The 12,122-nt window shown below is 51.1% G+C and overlaps 2 protein-coding genes across 2 annotated transcripts in view; both read left to right on the forward strand.

Annotated features, from left to right (window-relative positions):
• LOC101323662 (galactoside alpha-(1,2)-fucosyltransferase 2) overlaps window positions 1–12,122 on the forward strand; it is a 29,530-nt gene that overhangs the window by 181 nt on the left and 17,227 nt on the right. The gene's annotated exons all lie outside the window — the stretch shown is intronic.
• On the forward strand, window positions 29–7,602 carry LOC117309189 (galactoside 2-alpha-L-fucosyltransferase SEC1-like). Its single transcript, XM_033845696.2, has 2 exons — window positions 29–6,088; window positions 6,186–7,602. Exon 1 carries the CDS (start codon window positions 5,172–5,174, stop codon window positions 5,862–5,864), a length of 693 nt encoding a protein of 230 aa, XP_033701587.1. The 5' UTR covers window positions 29–5,171; the 3' UTR covers window positions 5,865–6,088; window positions 6,186–7,602.

The following is a 12,122-nucleotide window of genomic DNA, read 5'->3' on the forward strand; positions in this document are numbered from 1 at the left end:
GGTGGTGGGGAAGGAGGAGGGGGAGATATGAATGCCTGGGACCTTGGTGGTTCTAGCGGCTGGAGGGAGAAGTCAGGGACCCCCGGGGGGGACTGAGCTCAAAGCGGATCCCTCCATGGCCAGTTTACTGTGAGGCCTCAACACTTCACTCATGACCCTTTCATGCAAATGTTGCCCTCAACTCCATTACATATCCGAATGGTTTTTTTTTTTTTTTTGTCCGAATGGTTTTGACTAGAAAAATAACATTTTTCTTCACTTCCCCCTGAGGAAAGCAAGGGCCTCAGGAGGATGGGGCGCCACATTAGCTGCTGTGGCCTAGAGTGCATTGATTGTGGCATAGCGTGGGCCCGACCCCGACAGGGATTTGGGGACCCAGTGTCTGGGGCGGGAGGGCACAGCCAAGGCTCCCCTTGATTCTGGTTCTGGGTGACCCTCACAGCCGGCAGTGGAGAGGCAGCCCCGGGGGCAGGAGGCAGGGTGGGGACATGGGTAAGCCTCGGCGAGGAGGAGGAGTTAGCTGCAGGAGAAAGAGACGCCACCAAGTCAGAGGGGGACATGTGAGATCGCGGGCGGGCGGCCTGATGGACAGAGTAACTAGTGCAGTACTCGCCGCGCTGATCCATTCAGCTGGTGCTCACTGACTTCCTACTGTGTGTCTGACGCTCTGCTGACCGCACGAACACGTGCAGCAGCCCGTCCTTGCCAGGCTCACAGTCCAGAAAGCAAGATTGCGACAAAAAAGTAGTAAGTCATTATGTTCTAGAGAAAGATGGAAGGTGACAAATGCTTTGGAGCAAAAGCAAGTAGGGAAGTAGTTTGGGGGGCGGGGGGCAGGGGGACATTTGGGCTGAGACCTGGAGGAGGTGAGGGCAAGATGCCCACGTGGGCATCAGGGCAGGAGGACCCAGGCACAGGGAGTGGCCAGTGCAAAGGCTAATTTTGCTGTCAGAGAAAACTCAGGAAGAAGGTTTAGGTCTCACTTTATCCACCACCACCCCCTCCCCCCCGCCCCAGGGACTAGAAGTTTCTTAAGCTAATATTCCCTGGAGGGAAGCTAGCTGTCTCACTTTTGCTTTTAATAGTCTGAGCTGCCTGAGGCGATTATCACCCCTGAAGGGGCCTGGGGTGGGGGGTAGAAGCAGAGAGCAGAGAGGAAACAACTCCCCGAGTTGGGGAGGAGACTTTGGGGGGAAGGGGCAGTTCCTCAAGTATGGGGCACCTTTACCCTCACAGCGCCCCAGAGGCAGAACCTCCCATGGCCACAGCTCTGAGGTGGGCTCAGCAGGGCGGGACCCACACCTCTGGGCTTCCAGAGACATCTTTCATCCCTATCTCGGTGACGGTGACGCAGCAATCACAGAGGCCCCAGGAGGCAGGGCATGTCAGAGCCCCTGAATAACTGCACTGGGAGTGTGCAGCTGAGTATCCCTTCCTCAGGACATAGTGGAAAAATCCAGGATCGTAATTATGAGCACAGATTCCCGAACCACACCGGTTTCAAATCCAGGCCCCACGTCTTTCCTAGCTGCGTGACCCAAAGCAAGTTTCTTAACCTGTCTGTGTCATAGTTTCCTCTTCTGTTAAATTGGCATAAAAAAGTACCTTCCTCATGGGAGATCACAAAGACCAAATGAGTGAAGATAGGCCTACAGTCTAATATCTGAAACTCTGTGGACCAGACATGCCGCAGAACCGGTGTTTTGACACCATCATGGGGCGCACAGGTTATATTTTATATTTTACAACTCCCCCGGCGGGGTCTGGGCAGCATCCCATAATCAAACATTATTGTTTCTGCAAGCAGAACACATGGGTGTTTGCTCCAAAATAAATGAAGTCTATGAATAGCGGCACGTCGGTTCAGATTTTGTCCCCGAGTGAATTCAACTCAGGTTGGGGTTTGCCAGCAATCTTCATGAAAATGGTCAGTAAGGAATCGTGGACCAGGATATAAGCGCTGAAACCAGTGCCTGGCTTGAGTCGGGAACCACAGAAGCACCAGCTTTGGTTCATTACTTCCTGTGGCTTTTCAGTTGTGTAGGCTCATGAGAGGCCAGGAGAGGGAGCTCTTGAGGCTGGAGGACAGAGGTGGCAGCCAGACTGGGCTACCTGATGTGCAGAGCCCAGTGCAAAATGAAAACCCGGGCTGCGTTGCTCTCGCTTATGGAGACTTTCTAGACGGCTAGAGCAGAGCAGGGACCCTGTGCAACTGCACGAGTCGCACACCGTGGAGGTGACCCTGGGTGGGTACCTCTGTCCTCAGCTGGTTTCTCCTCCCCAGTAGCCCTGGCTCCAGTCCCTGCTCAGCTTGCCTGCGGGCTTTGAGAGCGGCCTGGGGCTCTGGCTGAGCTGACCAGAGGCGGAAGCTTGAGTCCTCCTCTGCGCAGGACCCCAGTCCTTATCACAGGCTGTGTGATAAGGATTGGCTCAGAGTTGTCACCAGCCCAGCGAGAAGAGGGGCTCAGGGGCAGATTTAGTTTGCTTTTTGGAGACTAAAGCAGTGAGCAAGGCATTTCTTGTACATCTCAGGGGAGGGAGCGTAATATATGCTTCATGTGGTAAGAGTCAGCTGACCTCACTGGGAACCCACGTTGAATGTGACATCCTTGAGGAGGGCCCAAGAGTGTTCAGATTTCCCACAGGGGTCAGATTAATAAAGTGAGGAGCCCTGGAATCTAGGAGGAAGAGGAGGCGGAGAGTGGAGGTGAGGCCCACAGAGCCCTGACATTTAAGGGGGCCAGTGGAGGGAGAGATGGGGAGCCTGAGGGGGTGAGATGGAAGCCAGATGAGGAAGAGCGGGGGCCACACAATCCAGGGCTTCTGTAGGGGCCTTGGGGGTCTCCTGAGCTGCAGGCACTGGGACAGCCACAGGGAAACCACAGCTGCCTGGTCAGGGGAACAGAGGAGGGGAGAGGACACAGCAGGTCAGGACACACTGGAGACCCAGTGTGAAAAGACCATTTCTGGGAGCCCAGGGGAGAGCTGGAGGAGAGATGGACTGAAAAAGAAGCAACCCCTGAAGAAGGGATTCTCCACCCCATTACAAGGATGGGGAAACTGAGGTTCATGGAGCCCAGGCAGAGGCAGGAGCTGGAGGGAGTCTGGGTAGGTTCAAAAGTGTAGGCTTCACTGAGCTAGCATGGCACGCCCACTGCGATCAACAAGACAGACAGTAGTGAGTGTTGGCGAGGATGTGGAGAAATCAGAGCCCTCATACGCTGCTGGTGGGAATGGAAAATGAGGCAGCTGCTTGGAAGCCAGTCTGCAGTTCCTGAAAGTGTTAAACACAGTTAGTTATCACATGACGCAGCGATTCCACTCCTAGGTAAGTACCAGAAGGAAATGAAAACTTAGGTCCACACAGGGATTTGGACATGCGTGTTCACAGCAGCATGATTCATAATTCCCCAAAGTGGAAACAACCCAAATGTCTAACAACTGATGAACTGATAAATAAAACGAGGGCTATCCCTGCCGTGGAATATTAGTCGGTGGTAAAAAGAAATCAGTGACGTACTAACACACGCTGCAACGTGGATGAGCCTTGAAGATATGACACTGAGTGAAAGAAGCCAGTCACAAAGCTACTTACTGTGTGATTCATTTATATGCAGCACGCAGAGTAGGTAAATCCACTGAGACAGAAAGTAGGTTAGCTGGAGGGAGGTGGCGGGGAGGATGGGAAGACTGGGGGTGGGGATGGCTAAGGGGCGCAGGGTTTCTTCTGGGGGTGATAAAACTTTTCTAAAATTAATTGTGATGGTTGCCCAACTCTGTGAATATACGAAAAGCTGTCGTACACTTTAAATGGGAGAATTGTATGCTATTTGAATATTATCTCAATAAAGTGGTTACCAACAAGAAAGAAGAAGAAGGGCTCATCGGAGACCTAACTATAAAAAAAGCTACATCTAGGCAGCTAGAGGTGGCAACGCAGAGAGCATGTTACAGAGGCAGGAGGTGGGAACTGGCGGACCCTTAAGTCCTGGTCCGGGAAATGGCACAGTGTCACTTCTGCCACATGTGATTGGCCAAGGCAGTCACAGGCCCACCCAGAGTCAGGGAAGGGGCGTCCAAGACTCTGCAGCAGCTTGAATCCACCACATCCACTGACGGTAGCGGGAGGCACTTAGCGCTTGCCATGGCAGGGGCCCTTCCGGGAGCCCGGCATGCAGGGGCTATGGTTAGCCCCATTTTCTGGAGAAGACTGAGCCCCAGGGAGTTAACTAACGTGCTCCGGGTTGGCCAGCAGGAGGCAGAGTCTGCACGTGAACCTGGGCTTGTCTAGCCTCACAGTCTAGGTTCTGAACCTGTGTACATGCAGCCTTAATAGATTCATGAGCTCCCAGGGATGCGTGTAGTAAACACTCTAGAAGTCTTTATTTTCCAAGGCTTACACAGAGTGCCTCCTGTATGCTAGGCACTGTTCTAAAAATGTTACAGATGAGCTAGTTCTGTTAGGTTGGACCATATGAAGCGGCTGTTTGTGAATATTGGCACTCTCAAATGGTTCAACTCTGTCATCGCTTTTTTTTTTTTTTTTGCGGTACACGGGCCTCTCACTGTTGTGGCCTCTCCCATTGCGGAGCACAGGCTCCGGACGTGCAGGCTCAGTGGCTATGGCTCACCGGCCCAGCCGCTCTACAGCATATGGGATCTTCCCGGACCGGGGCACGAACCCGTGTCCCCTGCATCGGCAGGAGGACTCTCAACCACTGCGCCACCAGGGAAGCCCTCAGTCATTGTTTTTTAATGGGCAAGGAAACTGCGATTCAGGAGTAACTTGACTAAAGTCACACAGCTGGTAAGGGGTGGAGCTGGGATTTAAACCCAGGCCAGAGGGGTCCAGGGTCTGTGCTCTAAGACCTCCACGGTGGAGGCCACTAGACACGCCTGGATGGGCTGAGTGAGCCAATGAACAAGTGGTTTGGGGTGGGGTGAGCGAATGAACTCACGCCCCATCCCTCCTGAATCAAGTCGTCTCTCCTCCCCGCAGCCACCGTGAGATTCTGGGCTACTTGCCCTTCCTTGTCCACCATCTACTTCCTCTTTGTCATCTTTGCCGGGTCCACCATTTTCCACTGCCTCCAGCGCCTGGCCCGGGTGCCCGCCCCCAGGCCTTCCCGGGGTCACGTGGGCCTGTTCCCCAGACACCTGCCCTGGGGGGCATGTCCACCATCAACTCCAAAGGCCGTCTGGGGAACCAGATGGGGGAGTACGCTACCCTATTTGCCCTGGCCAAGATGAATGGGCGGCCGGCCTTCATCCCGCCCCAGATGCACAGCACGCCGGCCCCCATCTTCAGAATCACCCTCCCCGTCCTGCACGACACCACGGCCAGCAGGATCCCCTGGCAGAACTACCCCCTGAACGACTGGATGGAAGAGCGGTACCGACACATCCCGAGAGAGTACGTGCGCCTCACCGGCTACCCCTGCTCGTGGACCTTCTACCACCACCTCCGCGCCGAGATCCTCCAGGAGTTCACCCTGCACGACCACGTGCGTGAGGAGGCCCAGAATTTTCTGCGGGGTCTGCAGGTGAATGGGAGCCGGCCGAGCACCTACGTAGGGGTCCACGTGCACTGGGGGGACTACGTCCACGTTATGCCCAACGTGTGGAAGGGCGTGGTGGCCAACCGGGGCTACCTGCAGCAGGCCATGGACTGGTTCTGGGCTCGCTACCGCAGCCCACTCTTCGTGGGCACCTCTGGGCTCTGGGCCACCTGCCTCACGGGTGGGAACACCGTCTACCTGCCCAACTCCCCCTTCCACGTGGTCTTTAAGCGCCAGGTGGCCTTCCTGCCGAAGTGGGTAGGGACCGCAGCCAACCTGGGGCAGGCTAGAGAGAATGGCCCCTAGCCCTGCTGTCCCTGCCTCACCCTTGGGCCCAACAGCAGTGTGTGAGGTGCAGCGCATGGGCTTTCACGCCTGAGTTTAAATCCAGGCTGCTCTGCTTCCTAGCTGGGTGACTTTGGATAAGTGACTTAACCTCTCTGTGCCTTAGTGTGCCACCTGAAAAAACGGACATAATGCCGCTCCTCGTGAGAATGCAACGAATTCATGTAGTGTCTTGGAAACAGGTGGTAAGTGTGGACCACTAACATGTATGTGGTTGGCATGCCCTGGACATTTGGACTGCTTTGAAACGGAAACGTATTTTTGCCCTCTGCTTCTTTATAGATCCGGGAGCATGGAGTCCAAATACTTGGTACTTGCCTCCTTGGAGGGTTTGGCGATGAAACTCTTCCTGCCTTCAAGTAAAGAGGAGCTGGGTATTTTTGGCAGCTAAGAATTCAGGCTTGGGCTTCCCTGGTGGCGCAGTGGTTGAGAGTTCGCCTGCCGATGCAGGGGACACGGGTTCGTGCCCCGGTCCGGGAAGATCCCACATGCTGCGGAGCGGCTGGGCCCGTGAGTCATGGCCGCTGAGCCTGTGCGTCCGGAACGGGAGAGGCCACAACAGTGAGAGGCCCGCGTACCGCAAAAACAACAACAACAAAAAAAAAGAATTCAGGCTTTGGGTTTAATGGGGCCTTATCATGAAAGAATGTGAGGGAAAAGAGGATTTGAGAGCATGAATCTCAGGGAGATACTTTGGCGGGGAGGGGGCGTCCCCAGAACTGAGGATGGGGCATGGGAGGGCCTCACAGTGAGGGCAGGACTCAGCACCGGGCCTTGGTCCGCAGCAGCAAAGATGCCCAGAGCCCACATGTCATCGAAGCAGCAGGCTGACCACAGAGGGGCAGGGGCCTCAGAGACCGTGCCGTGGCCATGTCAGCAGTCACGCGTGTGGACAGGTGCCCTCAGGACCCAATGCCGCTGTGAGAAACCCCAATATGGAGAAAAGATTAAGTGATTACAATACTCGTTTTCTTGTGTTTGGTATATTTTAAAGTATGGAGGTAACCAATATTTTTATTGACATACTACTCCTTTTTGTAAATTAAAAAAATTTTTAACACACAATTATTTATGTTCATTTAAATTTTACACCAAACATAGGTGCACTGGTTTAGAAAACATTTCAGTCACATCTCTTTCCTGTTTGCAAACCCTCTCCAAGTATCTTATTTATTTGAATTCCCATTTCTTGGCATACTTGTGAGGTTGAACACCTTTCCTTTCACATATTAGTAATATTGTACCTCCCCAGAGCCATTTTGGGCCCCAGTTTACTTCTTAAGTCCTTGATGGTGTCATCATGGTGTGGGGTTAAGGGTAGGGGGATGTTAAAGCAGGAGATTGGGACTTCCTTGGTGGTCCAGTGGTTAAGACTCCGCACTCCCAATGCAGGGGGCCCGGGGCCGATCCCCGGTCAGGGAACTAGATCCCACATGCATGCCGCAACTAAGGGTTCACATGCCACAACTAAAAGATCCTGCATGCCACAACAAAGATCCCGCACACAGCAACGGAGATCCTGTGTGCCACAGCTAAGACCTGGTGCAGCCAGATAAAATAAATATAAATAAATATTAGAAATAAATAAAATAAATATTATAATAAAATAATAAATTATAAAATATTATAATAAATATAAATAAATATTATAAAAATAAAATAGAATGAAAAAATAAAGAAACCAAGCAGGAGCAGGGTCTGAAGGGGAGGGGAGCTGGGGAGGGAGGTTCTGTGTTAGCTGTCTATTGCTGTGAAACAAATTACCCCAAAACTTATTAGCTTAAAGCAACAACAGGAATTTATCATCGCGTAGAGTTTCTGTGGGTTAGGAATTCAGGAGTGGCTTACCTGAGTGGTTCTGTTTGGGATATCCAGTGAGGTTGCTGTCAGGTGTCGGGTGAGGCCACAGTCGTCTGAAAGCTTTACTAGGGCTGGGGAGCCACTTCCACGGCTGGCAAATTGTTGCTGGCTCTTGGCTCTTGGTCACATCCTCTTGATGTGGATCTCTTTGGGGCTGCTTGAGTGTCCTTACAGCATGGCGGCTGGACTCCTCCAGAGAGAGAAACCCAAGAGACCAAGGTAGAAACTGCAGTGCCCTTTACAACGGAGCCTTACCTTGTCACACAATGTCACTTCTGTCATATCCTGTCCATCACACAGAGCAGCTTGATTGAATGTGGGAGGGGACTACACAAGGGTATGATACCAGGAGGTGAAGATTATTTCAGGCCATATTGGAAGCTGCCGTATTAGTTTGCTAGAGCTGCTGTAGCAAAGTACCACAGATGGGGTGGCTTAAACCACAGACATTTATTATCTCATAGTTCTAGAGGCTTGAAGTTTGAGATCAAGGTGTCGGCAGGGCTGGTTCCTTCTGAGTACTCTTAGGGGATGATCTGCTCCGAGCCTCTCTCCTTGGCTTGCAGATGACCACTTCTCTCTATGACTTTACGTCCTCCCTCTGTACGTGTATGTGTCCAGAATTCCTCTTCTTGTAAGGACACGAGTCATAATGAATTAGGGCCCACCTAATGATCTCATTTTAATTTAATTACATCTGTAAACATCCTGTCTCCAAATACAATCACATTCTGAGGTTCTGGGGGTTAGGACCTCAACATAGGAATTTTTGTGGAGACACAGTTCAGCCCATAACAGCTCCCAGCCTCCATTCCCAGCCCTACCCCCTAGAGTCAGATAGGTTTTACTCCCTTTCCCTTTTTTCCTCCATTCTCTCAGGACCAGCCCCTTCTCAGGATAATTTACCTTAGCCAAGATCTTTTCGCAAATTAACTCTTTGGGAGAGATTCAAGCCAGAAGGATAGAGGAACCTCAGACCTGACCCCTGGCTGTCTGTCGAGTGTAACAACACCATCCGGGACTTCCTTGGTGGTCCAGTGGTTAAGACTGTGCGCTTCCAATGCAGCAGGTGCATTGGAACCAGGTTCAATCCCTGGTTGGGGAACTAAGATACCACATGCCACAGAGCATGGCCAAAAAAAAAAAAAAGAAAAAGTGTAACAACATCAGAGTATAGAAGTGGATGGCAACTGTATCTCACATTTCAATAAAATACTCATGTGCTAGGTCTCTTCCTGTTGCCCCTCCAAATCTCATCTCCAATGTTCTCCCCCTGTTCTGTGCCCTGGGAGGCTGTCTGATGTTATCTGCTGTGGCCTGAATATTTGTGTCCCCCACAAATTCATATGTTGAAGCCTTAATCTTCAATGTGTTGGTATTTGGAGCTGGGGCCTTTGGGAGGGATTAGGTTGTAACAGTGGGGCCTTCGTAAATGGGATTGGTGCCCTTATAAGAGACATGAAAGAGGTGTCTTCTCTCTGCCAACGTTTTATTTTTATAAAGGCAAACGTGCAAGTTGACCAGCCACCAAAATAAATTGCTAATTTATTGCTAATTACTAATTCATTTAACAAACATTTATTGATCTGCGAACCAGGAAGTGGGTTCTCATCAGGAGCTGAATCAGCACGTCTTGGGCTTCTCAGCCTTCAGAACTGGGAGGAAGAAATTTCTGTTGTTTAAGCCACCCAGGTGGGGGTATTTTTGTTACGGCAGCCCACACTGACCAACACAGTATCTGTGAGCTCCCCTGCCCTATGCCTTCCTGTTGGCTTGGGTCAGTGGGATCACAGACCAGAAATCGGAAGAGGAAGGAGAGTGAAGCTGGGACATTTATTGTCCCAGATCCATCCCGGCTGATCTAGAGGTGGTAACAGCTCCCCACAGTTGCTAGCCCCTGGGAGCTGTATTGTCTCTCATTGTTTTCCCTACACCCTACCCACATCTTGGTAAATTATCCTCTTTAACTCCTCTCATGTCACCTCTTATGAGTGTTCCATCTCCTGCTGGGAGTCTGAGTGAGTCCAGGATTTTGGTACTACACACAGAAATTCCCACGTTGAATCTGAAATGTCCACATTGCTCTGACGTTGAAACCACTAGCTGAATTTCTGGCCAGCTTAGTGGAATGAGGACTTGTTCTCAGTCAAAATCAAATTGACTCACAGAAAATAATGAAGAGAGGTGACATTTCTCACAGACCTGACTTGGAGGAAGAAGATGAAATCTGTGGAGCTGTCACAGCACCCACGGTGGGAAGCTGGGCGCTAGTTTCTTGCACATCTTTTCGTGCACATCCTGGGGACCTTTAGGTGCTGGGGGAAGATTCAGAAGACCCGTGCTCACAGCCACCCTCTCTTGTTACCTCCCAGGAGGTCTGCACCCAGAAAGGGCCCTGCCGGTGGACAGAACAGGCGCCAGTTGCCTCCAGGAGCTGAATGGAGTAGCTCAATATACCCTATTGAGCTCTGTTTAATCTAGAAGCTTGGGTGACCCAGCTCTGTTCCCTGTGTTTGAAGAGCCTTGGTGGACAAGGAAGTTTATACCTTTTATTTTATCAGGGCCAAAGCAGGAACTGGCCAGCCGCCAACAATAAATTACACTAACTCATTCAAGAAATATTTACTAAGCTCCTTCCTGGATTTGCAAGCCCAAACCAGAAGGTAGCAAGCCCTTCGACACCTTCCCCTTGTTTCTCACCAGAGGGGATACAAGGACGCCCAGAAGGACAGGGACTACTTAGGGTCTCTGAAGACAGAGCTCTCATGGCCCAGCGCTCCAGAGAGCATCAGCACATCGTGTGCGTTTGTTATGAGTTGAATTGTGAATTGTGTCCCCCTAAAAGAGATGTTGAAATCCTAATTCCCAGTACCTCAGGATGTGACATCTGGGAAAAGGGTCTTTACAGATGTAATTAGTTAAGATGAGGTCGCACTGGAATAGGGTGGGCCCTACTCCAGCACGACAGGTGGCACACAGAACGCCCATGATGACTGAGGCAGAGATTGGCGTCGGGCCTCCAGGAAGGTGAGAGAATAATCTCCTATTGTTTGAAGCCACCCAGTTTGCGGTACGCGATTATAGCAGCCCCACAAAACGAATACAGCGTTTAATGTGTATTTACTCAACGGACTGAACAATCTCCGGGTGAGTGCTTCTGGCTTAGCACGCAAACAGGTTACAGCCAGCGTGGGCACAGATGCCTTGGCCCAGGATCTGTGTTCCTGGTCAGAGCCTGGAACCCAGGGGCCATTAAGAGGACAGTGGAGCTGAGTCAAGCAGGGTGGGGCCTGGTTGAACCTGGGAAGCTGGCAGAAGCTACACAGATTTGGCACAGGAGTGACCTTACAGCGACATCCTTGCTTTGAATTTATAAGTCCCTGAAACGCTCAGAGCCCATTAAGATCGCATGAGCGTAATCTTTCCAGAAGAGACTCAGGCTTGTCCAACTATACGCCTGGACTGAACCAACCCAGATGGGGCTGGGTCCCTTGGGTCGCCTCCATGTGTTTATTTCAGCCCAGCCAGAAATAGACGCCTGGATGGGACAACCCTCTTGGGCCGGGGAGGCTGGGTTTGCTAAATTAGGTTCCTTTCGCAGCTCAGCTGGAGCACAGGAGATCCACAGTTTTATTGCTCACAGGCTCCAGATAAGGCCCCTTCCTCATGGCCACTGAAAGAAAAGCCTCCGCATTCCCTCTTAAGTGCCGCAGCCCTTGGCAACCACCAATCTGCTTTCTGTCTCTATGGACTTGCCTTTTCTGGACATTTCCTACACTATGTGGTTCTCTGGCCAGGCGTTGTTTTAACCCTCAGAGAGGTGAAGTCACTTGCCCAGGATCACACAGCTACAGAGTGTGGGAAGCTGACATCAGCAGCCCGTGGCCAGAGGGTGTGTGCACTTACCCACAGAGTCATGTGTCCTCTGAGTCAGCGCGTGAAGTACATTCCACCCAGGGCTGAGTGAATGGAGACCTTCCTTGCAGTGATCGCTTAACTGGGTGATGAACATGTTCTAAAATGAAAGTAGGGATGGGTGCAGAGCTCTGAATCCATTCCGATTTGGAAGTCACTGATCTCCAAGCCATTCAAAACCATTGAGTTGTGTACTTGATTTATTTTTCTTCCAGTTTTATTGGGATATAATTGACCTACAGCCCTGTATAAATTGTAGATGTACACCAGAGTGATTGGATTTACATATATCATGAAGTGATTGTCACGATAAGCTTAGTGAACATCCAGCATCTCATAGAGATACAAAATTAAAGAAATAGAAACAAAAATTTCTTTTTCCTATGATGAGAACTCTTAGGATTTACTCTCTTTGAACTGTATACTTTATAAATGGGTGAATTT

The sequence above is a fragment of the Tursiops truncatus genome, chromosome 19 (genome assembly GCF_011762595.2).
Source record: "Tursiops truncatus isolate mTurTru1 chromosome 19, mTurTru1.mat.Y, whole genome shotgun sequence".
Taxonomy (NCBI): Eukaryota; Metazoa; Chordata; class Mammalia; order Artiodactyla; family Delphinidae; genus Tursiops; species Tursiops truncatus.